Source organism: Rhineura floridana, chromosome 8 (genome assembly GCF_030035675.1).
Source record: "Rhineura floridana isolate rRhiFlo1 chromosome 8, rRhiFlo1.hap2, whole genome shotgun sequence".
NCBI lineage: Eukaryota > Metazoa > Chordata > Lepidosauria > Squamata > Rhineuridae > Rhineura > Rhineura floridana.
Genome location: NC_084487.1, coordinates 25,645,984 through 25,669,851, shown reverse-complemented (window position 1 = coordinate 25,669,851; position 23,868 = coordinate 25,645,984). Strand labels below are relative to the sequence as shown.

At 41.1% G+C, this 23,868-nt stretch overlaps 2 protein-coding genes across 14 annotated transcripts in view; one reads left to right on the top strand and one right to left on the bottom strand.

The window, feature by feature from the left end:
- Positions 1–573, bottom strand: part of RAD52 (RAD52 homolog, DNA repair protein) — a 33,791-nt gene extending 33,218 nt beyond the window's left edge. Inside the window, exon 1 of one of the 6 annotated variants that reach the window (XM_061638650.1) lies at positions 366–573. Coding sequence is in view for 1 of the 6 variants with exons in the window: in XM_061638645.1 (XP_061494629.1) it covers positions 128–208 (81 nt within the window). In the remaining 5 variants the exon portion in view is untranslated. The other 5 variants (XM_061638647.1, XM_061638646.1, XM_061638648.1 and 2 more) reach the window with 5 other exon arrangements.
- A 67-nt stretch (positions 574–640) lies between these two features.
- Positions 641–23,868, top strand: part of ERC1 (ELKS/RAB6-interacting/CAST family member 1) — a 319,311-nt gene continuing 296,083 nt past the window's right edge. For 4 of the 8 annotated variants that reach the window (XM_061638641.1, XM_061638640.1, XM_061638644.1 and 1 more), the window contains exons 1-2: positions 733–1,062; positions 10,546–11,362. In XM_061638641.1, coding sequence (XP_061494625.1) covers positions 10,694–11,362 — 669 coding nt within the window. In that variant the 5' untranslated portion in view covers positions 733–1,062; positions 10,546–10,693. Of the gene's footprint in view, positions 691–731; positions 1,063–1,662; positions 1,684–10,545; positions 11,363–23,868 lie in introns of those variants that run through there. The other 4 variants (XM_061638638.1, XM_061638637.1, XM_061638636.1 and 1 more) reach the window with 4 other exon arrangements.

The following is a 23,868-nucleotide window of genomic DNA, read 5'->3' as shown; positions in this document are numbered from 1 at the left end:
AGCTCACTGGGTGACCTTGGGCCAGTCAATGCCTCTCAGCCTCATGAAAACCCTATGCATAGGGTCGCCATAAGTCGGAATCGACTTGAAGGCAGTACATTTACATTTTTGCAGCAGAGAAACTAACCGTATGGCGATTTTCCTCCAGGAAACCTCGACGTGGTTTCGCCCCCACCAACGTGATATTATTCCCCCCACCCCGGGTCATGCACGTGCAACAAGGGGTGTGGGTCGAAGAGAGAAATAAGACGCGCGACAGAACCGTTACAATTATACAACACCCAACCAACCCGTGCATTCCCGTCCTCAGTTACCCGCGCGTGAACCACAGCCAAAGGACCGCCACCACGGCAACTTTTCCCTACCACTAAATGATTAGTCAGAGGCGCAGCTACGGCAAGCGAACGAAGGCAAACTTCCCGCCTGTGGTAGACGCGCCTGCGCTATACCCTGTCCGGAGCCCCTGGGTGGAGCCTCCACGTAGAGCGGCTGCGTGAGGGAGCATTGGCAGAACGGGAGGGGGGAGGAATAGGAATCTGGGACGTGTCTGGGAGTCGCCCAACTGTACTCGGAGAAGGCGGGGTGATTGGCGAGAAGAGGCGGGAATGATGTTTCATGGGCAAACCCCTATTGGTCTCGGGGAGAGACGGCGACGCGTTTAACACTATTGGCTCTGAGAGGGTAAAGAAGGTGGGCGGTGACATAAAGTGCTACGGAGAGAGCGGAGGGGCAAAGAAGGGGTTCATGAGGGGTGGGGAAAAGGACCGTCAGCGAAGCATGTTGGCTGTAGTACGAGCGAATCGATCGATCGATGGTCGCGTGGGCAGGGACAGGTCTTAAGCGTGTCGCGCGCCGGCGAAAAGAAGGCAGGGCTCGCGCCGAGGAGAGGTGGGGCTTTCTCTGTTTCGCGCCGGAGGCGCGGGCGTGTGAGCGGCTTCGCTGAGGTGAAGAGGAGCTGGAGCGCGAGCGCGAGGGGAGTAGCGGACGAGTAGCCCAGTCTGCTTGGTGCCGGTGCCGCCGCTGATAGACTGTGGCAGGGTCGTTTGGGCGATCCGGTGGCAGGTTAGAATTGGGCCTCGTGTGTGTGTTGGGGAAAACCTGTGGTTGGAGATGAAGACGGCGGCGTCTTTACGTCGAGGGTCTCTGTTGTGGTAGGGGGGAGGGAAGGAGGATCGGGTGGGGTCTGCCTGTCTCTGCCGGGCTTATGGTCAGAGCTGGAGCCTGCCCTCCCTCCGACCTAGGGCCTATCAGCTGCCCTGCAGAAGGGGTGGGTAGCCTTCAGAGAGGCCCGCCCCGGCCACAAGAGCCGGACACCCAGGCTGCCACATTCTAGGAGAAGGAGCCCGATCAACGATTTCTCCTCCTCCTCCCGGCACATAGCAGCTAGTCTGAGGCTCGCGCTCTCTCTTGCTCAGAATGAAGTGGCCTCTACTTCGAGCCCCACCCGCTAGCCAAAGACGATGGGGAGGTGGTTTTGGATGAACCTACCTGCATATTATGCTCAGCTTTGTTTAAAACAGCCAGTGAAGTAATTTGTCTTTTGTTGTAAGGTGATTCTCGGAATGCATTTGCTGACATGGGCGCATCTATATTGTGGCCTCTTCTCACCCGTTGCTGCAGCTCTTTTCCCACACCTCTTGACAGCTAATGTTAGTCTTTGATGGATTTCCTAAGAAATGCATGGTAGATCATATAGTCTTACATCTATTTCTCTTATTCGCTATTTCTTGTGCCTAATGTTAACCTTGGGGGTGGATATGATCATCTTTTCTGTGGCTGGTAATCAATTAGCGTAACAAGCTACTTGCCTTTCATTCCTTGAGTGGACTGGAGTGATTGAAACTGTTGCACGGATGTAAAGCAAACAGCCTTCTTGATGAATTTGACTTGTGATGCATCTAGGTACAGAACTTGAAAAAATCCCTTGTATGGTGGTAAAGTGTTTCTGTAATGCAAGCTTATACTAATAAGATATTTTCTGAAACCATGCATAAGGTGAGCAAGAGTTTTAAACAGCGAGGTATCTTTTATAATTCCACGTTGTCCTTAACTCTGTTGAATTATGCAACTATGCCTTGTTCTGATAATTCTATCAAATCATAATGGGATGGGTCTCATGCTGTGGAAGTAGAAGGGAATTGCTTGGGGTGTGGATTAGTAGTCCTGGACATCTTCAGTTCTGTTTTGTTTTTAATTCTCAATAGGGTTGGAAAAGATGTTTTGAGGCTTTGGAGTGCTGTTGCCAGTGATAGTGCTTGGCTAGATGGACTAAGAGCCTTACTCGGTTTACAGTAGTGTCAGGTTTACAGTAGTGTCATATATTCAGAAGTATTTAGTCTTGGGAAAGTATGTAGTTCTCAGTGTTGCTCCACTTATCATATAATACAATTTTAACTAAAATTTGGTGCTGCCTCCAATTTGTCACCTCTTGTCGCTTCAGATTTTTGTCTTGTACCTAATGATATAGCATGAACAACATCTGAGCATTTTAAAGAAAACTCTAAATGAGCTGAAACTTTTTCATAAGAAGTAGGAGAATTCCAATTAGTGCAGTCTGAAGAGGTGTTGTCTAAATGTTAGAATCCAAAGAGATTTCAACACTTTGATTTTGGTTAGTTGAAGATGTTTGCAGTATAGCATATTTCTCCAGCATAACTGAGCTATTTAGTCTGGTTACAGAAATTTTCAGTTATTGTATAGCTCCTTTGTTACTGTTCAAACAACATTTTGCTCTGCTGCTGATTTGTTAATGGTGTGCTGAGCAAAAAAAATGATGCTTGCAGTAAAGTCAATTACTTTTTTACTGACTACGGAAATGGTGTGAAAATTCCAAACAGTGAATTTCAATAGTAATAGTTTTAACTTCTGTCTGTAATATTATAATGTTTTGAGTTTTGTGTGATATTGTTGTGAGCTGCCCTCGGCTCCCTTTGGAGGGAGTTACACATTTGAGATAATAAATAAATAATTATCTTGGTGCTACTAACGCAGAATGGCAGGAGCCAGGTGATTAAATTTGGCTGGATAACCTACAGATTAAATGCAGACTTGGCAAGTTCTTGCAGGACTACTCATTCATAGTTCTGCTCATTCCTGGAATGTGCCCTGTCAATTCCTACTCATCATGAGATCATGCAGATAGTTGGAGAGAGGTACCATCAGACTGCTGATGATTACAGTCTGAATATATTTCAGAAGTAGAAAACCTTCTAGCAGGCTTTATGTTTGCTTAACTTTCACCAAAATAAGTAGGATAATTTTATTTTATTTAAAATTCTTATGTCTTTTTCTTATAAAGGGTTCATGAGGATCTCCCATCCTGATTGCTTTAACAGCTTAGCTTCTGTTATGCTACAGCATCTAGCATTCTCAGAGTTTTCACTGGGTTTAGGAAGTAACTTTAATTTGTTCTATGTTTCTTTTAATAAGCTATTAACACCTTGGTGATGAAAATTTAGATTTTCTAGTTGTATTTATTTTATTTAAGACATTTACATTCTGCCTTTCTTTGATAAAAACCAGCTCAATAAAAATATAACTGTGAGGAAAATAGGAAAAATAGAAATGATCAGCAGTTGAAGAGTATTGATGATTTCACTTATTCTGCCTCATAACATCTGGCGTATCTCTTCTCAGTCGTGATAGCGCAATCTCTTACTTTGTAACTTCATGTCAGAATGGTTAATGAAGCCATTGGTGTGCCTTATTCTAAATGTTTGTGTTGGTATAGTAGGATTATGCTGTCCATGTGGTTTGTATCTGCTAGGAGCTGATACCTTGTACAGTATGCACTTATAACCTCATACCTACTGGCTTTGATATTTTGTTATGTTTTTTTCTGGTTGTTGCTTTGCAGGGATGTGCTTTTAGGAATGTTCATCCATTACACAACCCAGACTTGACTTCTCCACCCACAGCAATCCATTTTTTAAATAGTGAGTAAGAAGTAAGAATGCCCCTGTAAAGAAGAATCAAGTGACAGCTCTAGTTTGAATACGCCTTGCCTGGTTGTATTTAAGAACAAGCTGACAGTGGCATAATTAAGATGGTATTTTTGTGCACATCCTGAGAGCAAACAAATACTAGTTTCAGGGAGTTAGGAAAGTCAGAATCCACTTTCGAGAGTTAGGTGCATGCAGTTAATAACATCTGATGGATGGTATAAGTCAGCCTTCACCAACTTTGCTGGCTGGGACTGAGTGAAGTTGTAGCGCAAAGCATCTGGGGGGGGGCATTGGGTTGGTGAAGGTTGGCATAAAATGTGCACCTTATCTGAAGAAAATGTGGACCTAGCTGCAATGGAAGGGGGACCCAGGATGTTTGCATAATGAGAACAAGCCTGGATGTATTTTGAGATACTTTGAGAAGAAGAGGATTTAATCATCATTTCAACATCCCTGTAACTTAGATCAGTGTTATCCACCAATGGTTCTTATGTGTAATCCGTAAATAATGGGTTTGTGGTGGGCTGTGGCTACCTAATAAGGTCCTTGGCTCAGTGTAGAGTATCCACGTTTCATGCAGAAGGTCCCAGGTTCAGTTCCCAGAATTTTCAGGTAAAATTGGGAAAGACCCCAGCCTGAAACCCTGGAGAGCCACTGCCGCACTGTGAAGACAATACTGATCTAGATAGATCACTGGTCTGCTTCAATATAAGACAGCTTCCTGTGTTCATCTAATTTGCAGAGGCAATGAGCTTTGGACTGGAGACTGCTACTCTACCAGCTCTGGTTGAGACGATTTGATTTGGGGTTTTGATATATTTAATCAGACTTAAAAACTTGTTCCAGTAGAATAGCATAAACCAAGTCTTTGCGAAGGAGCAGAAAATCTGAAAAGAGCTGAAGAAACATGCTACTTGCAAGTAGTAAGGCTATTAAAAGTGGAAATTATAGTGCATGTATTTGGATGGAGTGGTGAAAGAAGCTGTGCTGTGATGCCCCCAGCAACTATATCTCCTCCCAGGTTTAGCAACATTTTGTAGGGATAGCCAAGATGGTGTCATCCAGATGTTGGACTACAACTCCCATAATCCGTGATCATTGACCATGTTGGCTGGGCTGATGGAAATTGTAGTCTGGCAACATCTGGAGAGGACCATGTTAGCTATCCCTGACATATACTATAGAAGCTACAGCTGGGATCACTGTGACATGGTTTCCCTGTTGTTCTTGCCCAGTTGCCCACAGGTCTCTTTCAAAATGTTCTGATTATGATTCCCAATTGCAACAGCCCCAGAACATCTTGCTACCTATAACTAGTAAATATAGTAGGAAGAGGTATTTTCTAAAGATACTGCATTAAATGCATATAAAACATATGTACAGATTTAGAAGGAAAACAAGTGAGATAGTTTCTGATTATTCTCATGAGGAAAAATAGAAAGCTTTGTGGCATGTGTTAATCTGATAATTTATTGAAGATCAAACTATCAGGGGGCGGAATGAGCTAAGATTTAAGGGGGGAAATGGCTCTTTAGATCTTATAGCAGGGATGGGAAATGTTTTTCAGCCACAGGGCTGTTTTTTCCTCATTGGTAACTTTCTGGGGGTTGCATCCCAGTGGTGACAAGCAAGAGGCATTATCCCAGTTTGAGGTCACATTCCAGCCAGTCAGAAGCACATAAGGTGGGCACAGAACAGGGTTATCAAGGGGCATGGCCTTGTATGTCCTGAGGACCGTATAAAGAGGCTGGGGAGAGGGTCTGTGTTTGGTCCCTGGGCCTAAGATTCCCCACTGTCTTTCAGTCATCAGTTTATGTATAGAACAGTGATTCATACACTTTTTTCCCCTCTTGAAAATTGCTGCTGGTCTTGGTGGACCACTTTATGATTTTTCTGCCTGTTGCAGCAATTGTAATGTGCTGAGCTAGATGGTGTATGATGTGTTTTTACTAACTGCCTTTTTTCTTATGTTGCATTTTATTGTGTTACAATTTGCATTCCATAGAATTCAAATTGTAATATAATAAATACAACATAAGAAATAAAAGAAGCCATAAAAATTAATATGAATATTTAATGTGGACATGCCATGGAGCACATGAATGAAGCTTGTGGACCACTGGTGATCCATGAACTACAGTTTTGGGAACCCCTGGTGTAGAACATATACCGACACTTAAAGTGGTGCCAATCCATTTGCTATCATACATGGGAATTTAAGTAAGTGGTGTGCATTGCAAAGGTCAGGCTTGCATTTCTATCCAGAAACTATACTGCTTTCACTTCCCAACATCTCTGCCAGGGTTGGCAATATTTCCTGGAAAAAGCTACACTTTGTGCCGTGGTAAATACCAACCTGTGTAAAGAAGATGGGGGGGGGAGATGTTCTGTGTTTGAATGTAGGCCTATATTCTTCTTCTCTTTTCTAAATGTATTATTAGGAAAGCAGATATTCTTGTATTTCAGCTAATTGAACTAGCAGTCTTGTAACTTCCATTCTTGTGTATACTTGGTAATGTAGGTAGACTCGGATGTAGCAGCTGTAGTAGCGTTTGTGTGACATATATCCAGGAGGAGAGGGGTTTTTTTTAAACCCTTCTTTAATTTCATTTTGTGGGTTTTAGAAAGTAGGTTGTATATGCCCGTGCTGTGTTGAAGTATGCTATATTGGGTAATGGCAGTAGAAATGCTGGTGAATTGTGGTTTTTAGTGCATTCTTTGTGCTATAGCAGTTGTTTTTCCATATGAGTCTTTCAAGTTAATAGCTGTGGTGCCAGGGATAAATAGTATGGGGTTCAGTGGAAAGTTATGGCTAACGTGTCCCACTGATTTCAGCAAAACTAACTTAGGCTGCATTCCTCTATCCGCTTGCCTAGGAGTCAGCCCCATTGAAGTTAATGAGGCTTTAAGAGTTACTCCTGAGCAGACATGTATAGAATTTCAGTGGCAGTATAGATCGTGCTGGGGAACTTCTGGCCTGCAGGCCAAATTTTGCCCGATAGGGGTCCCAATTTGGCGTGTGAGGTACTTTTTCTAAAATCAGGCCCACCCATCCCACACTTGATGCCATCTGTAACATCAGGCAAGGGGTGAGTGGAGACAAAGCTGCCAGTGCATAGTCAGGAACTTTAAAGTGCACTTCTGATTGTACATTGGCAAGGGAGGTTTCCTGTCACTGCTGTTCAGCAGTGAGAGCGAGCAAGCTAAGATCAGCTTCATTACTGAGTTTCTCCCAGGGAACTGAGTAGCACAGCTGACCATCACATAACAGTGGAACTTTACCTGAGTGCCTACCATCTGAGTGTCTGCCTATCAAAGTTAGCATGCAGAGATGGGGACTGATGATGATCTGGCCCGTCTAGCCAAAAAGAAACCTCTCCCCTAGTTTAGATTCAGCCCAGTATCTTGCTAACTAAATTTGGAATGGTCTTATCTATTGTAATGGGTCATTTTAACTGATTGGGCTAATTCATTTGGGCAGCCGTCAGGATTTCATATTACAGATGTGGTAGGGAGGCCTAAATGGTTGTTCCCGTTTTTTTCTCTTTTAAATCAATAAATTTCTTTGACCAAAAGATGTTATGTGAGACTGGAATAGCCTTCCGTTCTCTCATGTAACTATATATCTGGGGTCTCTTTGCATATTATTTGAGCACAGCAGATGGCATGGCACTCTCAAGTCTTCTTGTTGCTGTTGTCAGGATGTGACTCATTTTCTTTTCCAACACTGATTGAAAATATAGGGTAGCCAGATAAATCTAGAGATTTTGGAAATCCTGAATGTCATTTTAAAATGCCTTGTAGTAGCATATAGGGAGGAAGGGCGGGATATAAATTTAATAAATAAATAAATAAAACCCTGTCCACAGCACTTTGCAAGCCCCAATAATCAGCTGATTGTCAGGGGCTGATTGTCATAGCTCTGTGCTGGATGTGCAAACCCCAACAATCAGCGGCCCCACCCAGCCGTCAAACATGAGGGTTGGGGAGATAAGGATCCCATTCCCTACCCCTGCCCTATTTGCACTCCAAAAACCTATTGCATGGTAAAATAGCTCTCCCCACATCCTGCCAGACTAAACATGTCACCCATTCCTCCATAAGCAGCCACCACCCATTCCACACCCTTCTCTAACTGGCTGACAAGCAGCACATTCTACACTTTCCACAAACCTTTTCACTTTGGCTTCTAATTTAAGGGAGAGGTTGATGTCAAGGAATGCATTTGCAGCTATTGGTAGATCAACCTCTTTTTGCTATCAAGAGCATTCCTTCCTGCCTTGAAGGTGATGCAATGTAGTAGGGTGCTGTGACAATACTGAGAACCCCAGACGATCTAGTGAGATTCTGGATGTTATGGTTAATAGATCTACTCTAGGATAAATAAATCCTACTAATCTTAAAACTCTAGTTCTGTTACCCTTGTGAGATGTGTGTTGATACAGAGAGCACATTTCACTTTTTTACCTGTGACTGTTAGTGGCCTTGATGGGGTTTTTTCCCCTGCGCTTTCAATGTTGTCATTAAGAAACATTATTTGGTTAACTTCAGCTGTTCTTATTCCTCCCCTGTTACAGCTGATGTCTTGGGTGCGTAGTTCCCTACATATAGGGAAAAGGCTGGCAGGTAACTTTTCTAGGCTATAACCTAAGCAGGCAGACTCGGAAATAAATTTCACTGGTACTTCTAAGTAAGCATTTATACTTGGGAATGGGGAGGGAACATGATAGATTGATTTAAATCTAGTTTCCTGTTTTGAAATGCATATATTTCCTGAGCAAACATGGATGCTAATTACCTACTATATCATTTAAGATATATCAATTTTTAACTGAATACAGCCTTTACAGACTATAGAGGTATAACATTATTTTATTTAAAAGCATGTGTAAACTGCTGAATATTTTAAAAATATCTAAGCAGTGCACAATGTAAAAACAAACAATACAATTAAAAGAAAAATGCAACGCAAAACCAATAAAACAATAGTATAAATACATATAAAAACAAATAAAACAGGAATTCAGGGAATTCAAACACATAAAACAGGTTCCGATCTTATGGGTCAGGGAAAACCTGGGCAAAAAGATAAGCTGCTTCATGTATGGCAGAGGGAAGGGCATTCCACAGTACAGGGGCAACAGCAGAAAATGCCTGCTTGGGGGTCACCACTCAATACTCTGTAGGGTGCGGTACCACAAATAGTAGGCACTCCTCACCTTCGAGATCACCTGAGCCTCCAGTGACAAGGATAGATCTAGGAGCACCCCCAAACCATGCACCTATTCTTCAGAGGGAGTGCAGTTCTGTCCAGAACCAATCAGCTCTCTCTGTGGGAAACTGCTTTCCCACAGAGTCTTAGTCTTACCAGGTTTCAGTCTCAGTTTTTTGGCCCTCATCCAGCCCACCACTGCATCCAGGCACTATTTCAAAACAATCCCAACCTATCCTGGTTCAGATGTTACATGGAGAAATAGAGCTGTGTGTCATCTGATGACACAATCTCCTAAATTTAACGACCACTACCAGTGGCTTTATATAGCTATTAAACAGAATTGAGGGTTAAAAAGTATCCTGTGGCACCCCACAGCAAAATTGCCAGGGGACAGACACAATCCCCAAACGCTATTCTCTGAACCTGGGCCGATAGGTAGGAGTGGAACCACTGTAACACAGTGCCCCCAACTCATGGAGACAGTCAAGGAGGATACCATGTTTGATGGTGTCAAAACCTGCTGAGAGATCAAGCAAGAGCAACAAGTTTGTGCACTCGCTGTCCCTCTCCCAAAGAAGGTCATCCATTAGAGCAACCCAGGCCTATTCTCTTCCAAAATTTGGCTAACTGAAAGGTGTAGAGATTATCAGTTGCATCCAAACATATCTGCAATTGGACTGTCATCACCTTCACAGGCATCTTACTCCAAAAAGGGGCATCTGGAACTGGGTGGTATTTGTCAAGTACCTCAGGGATCAGGGTGGGCTTCTTTAGGAGTAACTGCGCTACTGCCTCCTTCGAGGTGGCAGGCACCCCTCCCCACACACACACCTACAAAGATGTGTTAATCCCTCCCTGGATCACATAATGCAAAGCTTTTGATTGTGCAGTTCATATGTCCTTTGCAGTTCAGAATTAAATATCTGCTTAGAGACATGAAGACAGTTTTCTGTTTGGGTCTCTTTGTTTGCATGCAACAATACTAACCAAGATCACTTGAAAGCTAAATCTGCAACCCTCTGCACATGTATCTGGAAGCAAGTACCATGGAAGCAAGTACCATTGAACAAAGAAGAACTTGCATCCAAGTGCACGTGCCTAGGATTGGCCTTTAAAATGTCTAGAATTCTCTGGAAGAAAAGGCTGGTAGTTACTAGACAACATAGTGTCTCTTCATCAGACAGTAAATATCCATTCTGTTTGGTAGAGTCATACATTTTCATAATCTGAGAACTGAAACATATTGCTGCGATTGACTAATTAGAGAGGGATTCTGATGTGCTGGAGAAACCTTTTTCAGTTTGCATGTCTGAATTCTCACATAAAATAAAAAGGGAATGTTACTTGTTGGAAAATGAGAATGTAATATATTTGTTTCTCTTACAGATGATGACCTGCACTTAGAAACTGTGTCTTCAGAAATGAAAGCTTGGACTTACTATAAACAGTGATCGGCCTTAAGACTAGAAACCATCATCAAGAAACTTCACAGGAACTCATCCTTATTCAGTTATCTTGTATCATAAATACAATCATGTATGGGAGCGCTCGGTCAGTTGGTAAAATTGAGCCAAGCACCCAGAGTCCTGGGCGTTCACCAAGGCTGCCACGATCACCACGGCTGGGCCATCGTCGAACCAACAGCACAGGTGGCAGCTCTGGAAGTAGTACTGGGGGTGGCAGTGGCAAAACACTTTCTATGGAAAATATCCAATCCTTAAATGCTGCCTATGCCACTTCAGGCCCTATGTACCTAAGTGACCATGAGAATGTGGGTGCAGACACACCTAAAAGCACCATGACTCTTGGACGATCAGGGGGGCGTCTGCCTTATGGTGTTCGGATGACTGCTATGGGCAGCAGCCCCAACATTGCCAGTAGTGGGGTTGCCAGCGATACTATTGCCTTTGGAGAGCATCATCTTCCTCCTGTGAGCATGGCATCTACAGTGCCTCATTCACTGCGTCAGGCTAGAGATAATACTATAATGGACCTGCAGACACAGCTCAAGGAAGTGTTACGGGAAAATGATTTACTGCGCAAGGATGTAGAGGTGAAAGAAAGTAAACTTAGCTCCTCCATGAACAGTATCAAGACATTCTGGAGTCCTGAGCTCAAGAAGGAAAGAGCCCTGAGGAAAGATGAAGCATCCAAAATTACAATTTGGAAAGAACAGTATCGAGTTGTGCAAGAAGAAAACCAGGTTTGTAATCTAAAGAGACCTCTGCAGGTGGAAGTGAATATACTTGCTTTAATGGATGGATTGTGGAGAACTTTCATTGGCATTATAGGGCTGTATCTTTAATTTGAGAAAATTTATTATTTTGATGTAGTCAAATTCAGTCCCTAAAGAATTACGTAGCCTGTACAACATGGAAAAACAGTGTCTCTGTCTCAACTGTTGTGCGTATGTTGCTCTAGGTAAACAACATAAGGAAACAATGATGGGGAGCATCCAGTCCTTTCCCATCAATTCACAATTCCAGCTCCATCCAGTATAATTAAAGGTATTCCCAAAACTCGTGGGGAGGTGTTCTGTGTAAGGAAGCAACCAGAAGATTTAGATCTTTGTAACTTGGAAATAGTGGGATGTGTTGGCTATTTGGAAATAGATGCTTACTCAGCAAACCATTCTGGAAGTTTGTGAAATTCTTGTGTGACATGTGGCTGACTATTTAGACTCCAGATTTTAGAGCCTTATAAAATTATGAATGATATGGAGAGAGTGAAGAGAAACTGTCCTCTTTCTCAAAGCATTGCAACTTGGCAAAATCCAATTGAATCAGTTGGCAGAAGAGTCCACATAGATCTAAGAAAGTATTTATTCATAATGCACAATTTGCTTATACAGTTTGTTGTCACAGTGTATTGTGGGGTCACTAGCACAAAGGATTTTGGAAATGACTAGACAAATTAGTGATTGTTACGTCTTTGAAGGGTTATTAGCCACCTAGTTTGTTCCCAACACCTGCTTTCACCTCTGTTGAACAAAGTGCTTGACTGAATTAGATTGGACTTTGATCTAATCCAGGAACTTAATTCTGAATGTCTGTGATACTAGGATGTATGTCTTCAACTATTCCTTGCATGTTAAGATGTGTTGGGAAAGGTTGATGAAAGGCTACCTTTGGGGAATTGAACCTTTTTTAAAACAAGGTAATGATATAGGATTTATTTTGAAAATCTTTTTATATTCAAATTTGGTTGAAGAATAATTGTTTATGTAACCAAAACAGCTACATGTCAAGCATCCTTCATGCACACAGGTTGAAATCTCCCTTGGGTAGTTCTTATATAGCAGGAATAGATTGGACATTTTTCCTAGCTCTCATATTTATGTCAGCCTCCCTGCATTTGTTGAAAGGTATCAGTGGTCCATCTCCCCAGGTGTTCCTTTGCCTGCAAATTTCAGTCTCTAGAAGTGTGTCCAACCCCCTATAGCCCTTCTATACTACATGCTTTGACCAAAGGAGGATTGGGAAAACAGACTGAAGTCATTCAGCTAGTAGTTGTCCCCTGACGCATTTGAAAATGAATCTGCAAGTATTGGAGTTCCTCCCTTTTGGGAGCTGGGATAAAATGAGTGGCAGAAGTATAAATTGGATTGGGCCAGCTTGGGCATCTCACAGTGGTTCGCCAAGAACCTGGGAGTAAGTGGTATAGCAAGGGAGGGAAGAGAGTGCAAAGCATAGGCATCTGACCAAATGATTTAGTGTAGAATGCCAAAGAAGGAAAACCATAGGGTGATACGCAATGATAGACCTACTCAGAGTAGACAGTTTGTTGTTATGTGCCTTCAAGTCGGTTACGACTTATGGCGACCCTATGAATCAGCGACCTCCAATAGCATCTGTTATAAACCACCCTGTTCAGATCTTGTAAGTTCAGGTTTGTGGCTTCCTTTATGGAATCAATCCATCTCTTGTTTGGCCTTCCTCTTTTTCTACTCCCTTCTGTTTTTCCAAGCATTATGGTCTTTTCTAGTGAATCCTGTCTTCTCATGATGTGTCCAAAGTATGATAACCTCAGTTTCATCATTCACATTAAAATTAATAGACTTAAGTGCATTGATTTCAGTGGGTCTGCCCTGGGTATGACTTAACTGGATATAATTCATAATATACTGATAGAGGGCAAAATCTAAAACAATGATTTTACATTTTTTGAAAGGACTGTATGTCTAGAATCAGCAATAACATTTTGTGGTTGAAAAGAACTTTGGCTGTGAAAGGCTAACATGTTTTTCAAAGACTACTTTGGAATCTGTCTGAAATACCACCTCTTGAAATCTAAATAGTAATTGAACTGAATAAGATGTTCTTGAATTGTAAAATGAATATTATTGAAAAAATTAAAATTGTCTCTACATGTAAACATGTGACTGCTGTTTGGGTCACCAAAAATATTCTTATGAAATTAGAGAAGGGAGTATACTGCCTTTCCTACATCTTATTTCTGTCATTCCTTAGTCCCGTTCTAATTATCCATTTAAGTAAACTGCTAAAGTTTTATTCTCTGAACCCACTATAAGTACTACTATAATGGTAGGATTGTAGAACTGTGGTCCAGAAAAGAAAGGGTACGATTTAAAAGCAAAATAGAATATGTAATCAGATGTATAAACAAGAAATGCTAATTAGTCTACCACTACTTAACTTCATTTATGCCATCTATATCAGATAGCCATTCCTATCCTTTATAATAAAGATCAGGTTAATGAGATTTACTCTGAACAGATTTCTCCACTTTGGCTTTGGATTAAGGCTTCCTTTGACCTAAATTGAAGGAACACTTGAACTTGTCAATTGGTTAATGTGACATTCTTCATGGATTCTGGATACTATCTTAGCACAAGTGCAAGAGATAACTAAAGAAAAAATCCAGATCTTAGCTTGTTAAATTATTCTAAGTCTATAACGTTTTGTTGGTTCACAGTTTCAAATGTGAGTGGATCAACAATATAATCGGAAGTGAATATTTGGGATGCAATCCTATACTTGAGTTCAGCTAGCTAAGGACTAGGATTTGGCAGAAGTCCTGCTACAACAGCAGAACTTGGAGATACACCTGTACAAAACATAGACTGTTGAAATGGCCAAAATGGAGTGAGGTTGTGAGCAACACAGGGAAGGAGCACACTTATGCACTGTTCTGTTTCCCTAGACCACGGACGCATCTCTTTTGACAGTGCAGCTTAGACCAGTCCTGGTGTACAGGCCACCACTGTGTCAGCTTCCTCGCCCATGTCACCCTGACAGAGCATAGGATGTTGTGCACCCAAGCCTTCCCCACTCTAGTGCCCTCCAGGTGTTGCTGGAGAACAATGTCTATGAAGGCTGACTACTGATCATGCTGGTTGAGGCTGATGGGAGTGGGAGCCCAGCAACATCTAAAGGGTATTAGGTTGGGAAAGAATGGTAAAACTTAATGTCCATTTGCAGCACACTTCCGTCAATGTATGAACATGTCACAGGAAAACAATAACTCGGGCAAGAAGATGTGCAGCATTGGGCTGTACCACTCTAGCCCCCTGTTGTGCATACTGAGTTACAAGGAAGAACTTTTGTGAGAGGAGAAAGGGCACTTTGAATGCAAGGGGAGCACCTTGCATGAACAGACTTTTTCCAGAACCCTCCTAGGAACTTGATAACACATTACTAACATTCTACAAAAAGGAATGGGAAACCTGTTGCCCTCCAAATGTTGTTGGACTCAAAGTCTCATCAGTCCCAGCTGTCAAGGCCAATGATTGGGGATGATGGAAACTGTAGTCCCACCTGCATCCCTATCCCAGAACCCTAACGGCTATCTTGAGACTTCAGACACAAGCACCCAGTCCAGACTCTGGAGACAGTTCTGCAGAGGTTGAAGTGTTGATAGGTCTATGCTACGATTTTACTGATTTTGCTTGTGTAATATAGCATAGTAGCTCATGTTTTTCTTATTGTGAAATGTGTCTTTCACACTTTCAAAGTTATGGGTGCTTCTCAGACCCTGCTTATTTAGGAAAATGAAACAAAGCATGTAAAGTGAATACATTGGGGAGGGAGGAAAGGAAGAGTGGCCTGTGATGGGGAAGATGACTTTGTAAAGCCGTAACCCTGCAAAGCCACCACCTGGCTTACGGGTGGCCTCCATGCAGAACTTTTGGGACTTCGGAATGTCCCTTTCTGAACTACAGCAGCACAGGGAGTGCCTTTATGGAGGAAGGATGGGGTATAAATTTAATAATAATAATAAGATGGCTAGAGTAGGTTGGGCTGCATGGAGCCACAATTCAGTTTGCATGCAGCCTCCATGGACTGCTTTGGAGGCCTTTGAATGCCCCTTTGTGAACAGCAGCGCGAGAGGCTCAAGCCTTTGTTTTGTGAGTGTTTTGTTTTATCTGACCACTTTTTCAGTAGCAGCATTTCTGGTCAAGGTAATGCAGTTGCACATCATTTTAGACTTATTTCATTTTGAAGTAGTAGAACCATTGCTTTCTAATTATACAGATGTATCTGGACTTTGCTGGAGATCTGAATAGACTGGAGCAGTGACACAGGGTCACAGACTTCCTTTGCACTGTATCTGGTAATACTTCACGTGATAAACTGGTATTTCTAGGTATTTGAGTGCTTAGCCAGTGTCTGCTCATTGACAAATCTCTGTAGTAGTTATAGCAAAATGGTACAAGGCAGTGATTCCCTGACTTGTTTTCCCACAAACCATTTGAAAATTGCTGTGTGTTGTAGCTAGAGATGTGAAGACCTGGAAAAATATGGGGAAAAAACAGTTTTTTCCGAAGCCGGTTTTGTTTTTTTCTGAAAAATTGAAAAAATGAAGAATAAATGGATTATGGAATGTTTTAGCATGATGAATAAAATGTTTCATTGAATCCTGGTCCCCCCCTTTTTCTCAGTTCTTTTTATGGGAATGGATGCTTTATGTCTGCTTGACACTATGGAGGACTAGCGGAGACATAAATAATTTTCTTTGTTATTAATGTTGATGGTTTCGTCTGGTTTTTTTTTAATTGTTTTTTGCCTGCTCCTCATAAACTGACAAAACGAAAGAGGTTTCTTAGAGTTCAGGTGTTCCTTACAGTTCAGGATCTTGTAGATCCATTTGTTACCAAAAAAAAGTAAAAATTTAAAGAAGTAAATTCAATTTGTAATAATTGTTTGACTAAAATGTACTTTTAATATACTAAATATGACAATTTTATGCCAAACCAACTTTTACATAATTACATTTGATGTTCCTGAAGTAACAAAGTGACTTTCAATCTGTAAAAGTGCTAATATTGAATTTTTTCAATTTTTCCAAAAATGTCTGTTTTTCTGGAAAAAAACCACCATTTTTTTCTCATGGCTTCAAAATTTCTGGAAATTTTACATCTCTAGCTAGGACTGAAGAGGGCAGCTATGAGAGAACTAGAAAAGGTTCTCAAATGCAAAGATGTATCACTGAACACTAAAGTCAGGATCATTCAGACCATGGTATTCCCGATCTCTATGTATGGATGTGAAAGTTGGACAGTGGAAAAAAAGCTGATAAGAGAAGAATCCATTCATCTGAAATGTGGTGTTGGAGGAGAGCTTTGCGCATACCATGAACTGTGAAAAAGACAAATAATTGGGTGTTAGAACAAATTATTGGTGTAGTGGTTAAGGTGTTGAACTATGACCTGAGAGACCAGGATTCAAATCCCCACACAGCCATGAAGCTTACTGGGTGACCTTGGGCCAGTCAGTGCCTCGCAGCCTCAGAGGAAGACAATGGTGAAATCACCTCTGAATACCATTTACCATGAAAACCCTATTCATAGGTTCACCATAAGTCGGAATCGACTTGAAGGCAGTCCATTTCCATTTCATCACCAGAAGCTAAAATGATGAAACTGCGATTATCATACTTTGGATACATAATAAGACATGATTCACTAGAAAAGACATTAATGCTGAGAAACAGACGGGAGTAGAAAAAGAGGAAGGCCAAATAAGAGATGGACTGATCCCGTAAAGGAAATCACAGACCTGAACTTACAAGATCTGAACAGGGTGGTTCATGACAGATCTATTGGAGGTCGCTGATTCATAGGATCGCCATAAGCCATAAACAAATTGAAGGCACATAACAAGAAAACAAACCAAGAATTACATATTTGCCTCTGTGTTATTGGAAATAGCTTCTGTATGTGTGTGTGTGTGTTTGTTAAGGGCCTGTGTCTGCCCCCCCAATACTGGAATGCGGCCCCCTGCTGGAAAAAAGGCTCCACACCTCTGTCCTAGGAGATGTAGGAGGGCTGTAGCTATAGAGAGAGATGGGCACTCTGTATCCCTCCCCCCCCCTGCAAGCAGAACTGTCTGAGGCTCATGCAACAAGATTGTTGGATCCAAGGTAACCTTTCCTCCCTTTCTTGACTGACTTGTCTTTACTGATTAAATTGCACATGCCCAATTATCTAGGCACATAGCGTCAGTCATTGCACTCTAAACGTCAGATTAACTCCATTAATGAACATTGCATTGATATATTAAATGGCCTGGCTATATTGGAAGATTCCATTATTAGGGTCTACAAGTTTTAGTTTAACTTAGAAGCTAGCCGTTATCACCCCTTTTCTCCCCTGAGTCTTTTGCATGTGGCAGGGCTTGTGTGCTCCTACCTCATGTGAAATGAAACAAGTGATGGTCCCTCTCCTTGACTTCTTGAGGAGGAACAGAGACTTGTTTCCCTCTCGTGAGCTTTTGCTATGAGCCAGAAGTGTTGAAATTCCTTTCTGCATCTTCTTCATTTCCCAATACTTGTTGGAAGCATTTGGCAACTTACTGAGAGTTCCTGAAAGAGATCAGTAATGCCATATGAGGTCCCTTGAAAGCTGATTAGTCTAAAGGAACAGTTTTCCTCTGGTTCATATTGGGCAGTTGAATGAAACTGATTTAACAAGAATTGGGAATTGTTTTCTCCAGAATACTAACAAGGTACATGTGTTAACTAGCTTACTGTGCAGCCTGTCATTAGCAACTACTAGCAGAATACAGTTGGTATTCTCTGGTTACACTGGGAATAGGGCAACTCAGTTCTAACTCTTGCAGGGTTTTTTGCCCCACTGGCTAAAATAGGTATGTACATGCAGGACTGGAACAAATAATCAACTGCTCAGACCTGTGCTGTGGAGTACTATAGAAATGTAATGAAATATAACAATAAACTTCATAAATTACTTTATGCAGATGAAGTAGGCTATAGTCTAGTCCAAGAAAACTTAAACTGGTCCACCAGGAGACCCGTCAGAGAAAGACACTAATGTCCAGTCCTGTCCTACGTTACTATTTTTTTTAGAAGTATAGTAATATGATAAAAGATGGGAAGTAGGATATTTATTTATATTTATTTATTATTTGATTTATATCCCGCCATTCCTCCCAACAGGAGCCCAGGGTGGCACATCTAGCAGAGATGCTAGATTTAGGAAGGTTTAGAAGATTTAGGAAGGTTTGGAAACAAGCTTATAACATTATAAAAGATGCATAGAGTCGGGAGACATGTTTTATCAGGTTTGGCAGTTATTAGTTGTGATTTTAACCTTTCTGTATATGCTTTTATATTGAGTGTACTATGTTTTTTTACTGTACATTGCCCAGAGTGGCGGGTCATCCTGCCAGATGGGCGTCTAATAAATCTAATAAATAAATTAATTAATATTTTCTTCATTTAACAAACATATATTTTTGAAGTGAGCAGTTTTTGTGATACTTATGCATGGAATGCTAAGGCTATTTTTGGTAATACTTTTAAACATGCAAATTGTTCCAGTTTTATAATGATGAAACAGTTAAGTAACAAACTATCAAAATTCTTTTCCTCACAGTTTTCATTCATTTATTTATTGGTATTTAGTGTCTCACACTTCAAGCTAGCAGTCATTAAAATTTGAAGTGTTCAGACTTGAGCAGTTACTGGAAAGCTTGGAGATTAAATTTAAAAAAAAGACAAATCCACCCCAGGGGGTATGCCCTCTCTGTCTCTTTTGGTTTTAGTCTGGACTCCCCACAAGTTCATATTTAGAAAAGATAAGATACTGTATTTAGTTATTCCCTAACCCAAAACACTCCTTCAAAGTTTCCCCATCTAAAAAATGTTTAGAACCTGATCCCATCACCTGCCTGAGGCTCATTCATTCAGAGTGGACAAGAGGAGCAGCTACTGTGACATCCTTGGTGATTGCTTTTTTGGGAACTCCTGTAGGCCACAATACATTTTCTAACCTCTAAAGTGTAAATAAAATCAAAGAACCATACAACAGGCTAACACGGTTGCCCTTCAGCAAATTACTTCTGTCTGTTCAACTGATTTAATGTTTATTTTGCTATTCTTACTATTTCTCACAACCATCCTTATTTTTCTGCATCACTTGAGACCAAATGGTGAGGGTTGGGTTAGAAATCAGATTTATGAAATAATAAATTTACAGTGCAATCCTAAACATGTCTACTTATAAGTTAATCCTATTGAATTAAGTGGGGCTTACTCCCAAGTAAGAGGGGTTTGGATTGTAGCCTTAGATTGTGTGCATTTTGAGGCAGGGATCTATTCCCCCCGCTGTTATTCTCCTTGAAAGGACTTTGTAAGTACTAAGTCTTCCAAGCTTTTATGACTCTGATTAGTTCTCAAATTGTGAACATCTGATTACACTTAATTTAATATATAGGGCTTTTTGGGGGGGGCTTATCACTGAAGTGCTGGTTTGACAAGTTCCCTGCTATGTCTTCATCTGGCACCTGTACTAGCAGACGGTCTTGCTACAAGGTGTCCATATGTTAGGATATTGGTAATCTCAGCTGTATTCAAGTCATAGATCTTCCTCATCAGATTCTGCTGATAAGCATTTTGTCAACATTCTGTATTGCCATTGAATTGTTGTTGACATTATCATTTCCCTTTAAAGAGCCTAACTGGGATAAACATAGTTTTTTTTAAATGTGACTTTTTATTTTATATTAGATTATTTTTTTAAAAAAAAATCAGCTATATTAAGTGTCTTTCAAAATAGCCTTGTTCAAAATTAAATACAAACATAATGTAAACATGTTAGTCTTTCCTTTGTCCCTTAAAACTGAATTAATGACCTCTTCATGAACAAATGTTAAATCTGCTTTTCTATGCAGGAGAATAAACCAGGAATAAATATTTGCTGACTTTTGACGTCAGCCATTCTAAATATGACAAGAGATCATCTATTGTGCAAATCACAGTTTAGATTCTGCCAACCATACAATGTTTCCGTTTCCATCTCTGTCTAATAAACATTAGCCCTTGATAATGGCTACTTTAGTCTTCAAAAATAGTGCAATCCTTAGTATGATACTTGGAAGTCAGTTGCATTGACTTCAGTTAGGTCCAATTACGTGTTAGTGTCCTTTCATGTGTACTGTGAACTAAGCAGACACCCTTCATTTCTCAGCTGCTTCTGTCTTCAATATGAACATAAACCTTTGGGCCAAAAGTTTTAGATTATATTCTGCAGTGGTACTAAGGCTTAGTTTCAAACCAGTATATTATAGGGACCTGTTTATATGCACAATTGTGCAGGAAATATATACATTACAAAATTTTAAATTGGTGCTTTAGTTATTTGAATCAATCCACCCTAAAATACCATGGTGACCATTTTATTGTTCTGAAACGTAATAGTGTTCTGAAATGTAATAGGATCAAAATCAAGCTATAAACTGTAGAAAGATGTTATTACACATAGATTTCCATTGTTGTGTGATGATGGAAGAGTATGAACTAATACTATTTTGGCTAAGGCTGATGGAAGTTATCGTATATTGGAAATAGATATTGGAAGTAATTGGAAATAGTTGGAGTTATCTTAAAAGTTGTCAAGACCAATGGCTAGTACAATAAACTTGTTGATGATGATTTATTTGACTTGTCAGTTGCTTGTTACGTAAAATATTGTAGTTCAAAACATTGGGTGGATACCATGTTGGGAAAGGCTTGATCTGAAATGAGCCCATGCCAACTAGTCTTCTCCCCTTTCCCTCTCATGTGGATAGGAGATGGTGGTTTAAAAACAAGCTCTGGTCAGTTTTAAAACAAGCCAAGTGCAAACCATGGATATGAAGCTGGCTTGTAAGTCATCAAAGTTTGTTTTTAAACCACAGTCTCTGGTTCATACGTAACAACAAGCTGGGATTCTTTGAAAGGGAAGCTAAACACTAGTGAAGTCCTTTTCCTGTCCACATTGGGAGAGGAGAGGGGGAATGTGCACAAGCGCAAGGCTTTGTTACAGCTTGTGCATGTAACACTAAACAATGGTCTAGAATTATGTGCAAACTAGTCCAGTATTATAACTGAAATTAAGGAAGCCAAATAAAAAAAACTGATCTAGTTAACATTAATATTTTGGGATATTCTATAGCATAAATAAAAATAGCTTACCATCAACATGATACAATCAGTTTAAGAATAAACCATTTCTGAATATGACAAATAGCAACGTATGAAATGGGGTTGAACTTGGAAGCATGTCCTCTAGGACCAGTCCATCTGCTGTGATCTTTTAAGGAGTTTAAAGGATCCACTGTGGGGTAGAATTGCGCTTGGAAGGTATGTGCCACAGGATGTCATTCTCCAGTTTGCAATTTTCACATGCACGTCCTTCCAGACTGCAGGCAACATAGAAGCAAAACTCCTATTCGTCTGTGTCTCAACAACCATTCTCCACAAACTCTACTCTCTCCCTCTGATTCCCCTTCTTGCCCTCCCTAAACTCTAGAACTGTCTTAACTCTTCTTAAGTTAAGGTTTATATAAAATCACCAGAAAAACCCTACAGAAAACCATTATTCCATCATGCATAAACAAATGAAATATCCATGGCCAGAAAAAATATAAAAAAATAATGATTTAATATAAGTTTCAGATAATATCTAATGATTCTTGCTGAACATCTTCAAATATTTTAAACTTATTCTAGTAAGTTGTGATGGTCTTTTCTCCTAAAACCTTTAAAGTGGGTTAGCTTAAATGTAAGTGTGTGCCAAACTTTTCTCAGCCAGGCATCTTGTGTTGGTACATTTTGGATTTTTCCAACATTTGGGCAAGCAGTTAGCAAATTACAGCACAATCCAAACCCAAGATCCGCCACGATGAGCAAGTTTGTAATAGGCTGATCCTGTGCTGTCTCTGCTGACCCAGGACTCAGCTGGGGATACCCTGGTGTAACTCCCTCAAGCCAGCTCAGCCAGGGCTATGCTGGCTCAGCTGGCTCAACTCCCAAAAGGGGGTGTTCCAGGAGTATGAAGGGGGTGGAATGGGGCAAGGAGAGACTTACACTTGCCAAGTTAATTTAAAACTAAAATGGTTCTAAGGCAAGGAATTGTGGGGGGAAACTTCTTGCCTGAAATGGGGCCTCTGAGAGGCCATGAGATTGCAGTTCTCAAAGCTGAAGCTAGTTAATTAGCTACAGGCAAGAACACCTGCTTATCAGTTGAGACTGGTACTTCAAGGCCAATTGGCCTGGGAAGGTTTGTGAGTGCATGATCATTAGACGCGAAAGCTCCAGAAGGCTTCATCATCAGAAAGCCCCCTGATTGCCTAATTAATTCCTGGCTGTTGCTGGGCTTTTCCCCATAAGAATAGCATCCAGATCTTGGATCTTTGTTCTCCAGTGCTGCTGGTGCTACCTATGTTGGGGTTTCATATTCCATTTGCTATCCAAACTTTGCATCTCTGGGTAGATGTGGAACCATGAGGTGGTTTGCTGTTTATTGTGAGTATAGATTAGGCTAGACAGTTTATTTTTATTTGTGACTGTAACTCTGTCTGTATTTTACCTGGCTGTCAGGTAACGTGTGGGTTTTAAGGAATCATTTTACTGTCATATAAGAACATAAGAAGAGCCTGCTGGATCAGGCCAGTGGCCCATCTAGTCCAGCATCTTGTTCTCACAGTGGCCAACCAGCTGCCTGGGGGAAGCCCGCAAGCAGGACCCGAGTGCAAGAACACTCTCCCCTCCTGAGGCTTCCGGCAACTGGTTTTCAGAAGCATGCTGCTTCTGACTAGGGTGGCACAGCACAGCTATCATGGCTAGCAGCCATTGATAGCCCTGTCCTCCATGAATTTGTCTAATCTTTTAAAGCCATCCAAGCTGGTGGCCATTACTGCATCTTGTGGGAGCAAATTCCATAGTTTAACTATGCGCTGAGTAAAGAAGTACTTCCTTTTGTCTGTCTTGAATCTTCCAACATTCAGCTTCTTTGAATGTCCACAAGTTCTAGTATTATGAGAGAGGGAGAAAAACTTTTCTCTATCCACTTTCTCAATGCCATGCATAATGTTATACACTTCTATCATGTCTCCTCTGACCCGCCTTTTCTCTAAACTAAAAAGTCCCAAATGCTGCAACCTTTCCTCGCAAGGGGGTCACTCCATCCCCTTGATCATTCTGGTTGCCCTCTTCTGAACCTTTTCCAACTCTATAATATCCTTTTTGAGATGAGGCGACCAGAACTGTACACAGTATTCCAAATGCGGCCGCACCATAGATTTATACAACGGCATTATGATATCGGCTGTTTTATTTTTAATACCTTTCCTAATTATCTCTAGCATGGAATTTGCCTTTTTCACAGCTGCCGCACACTGGGTGGACATTTTCATCGTGCTGTCCACTACAACCCCGAGGTCTCTCTCCTGGTCAGTCACCGCCAGT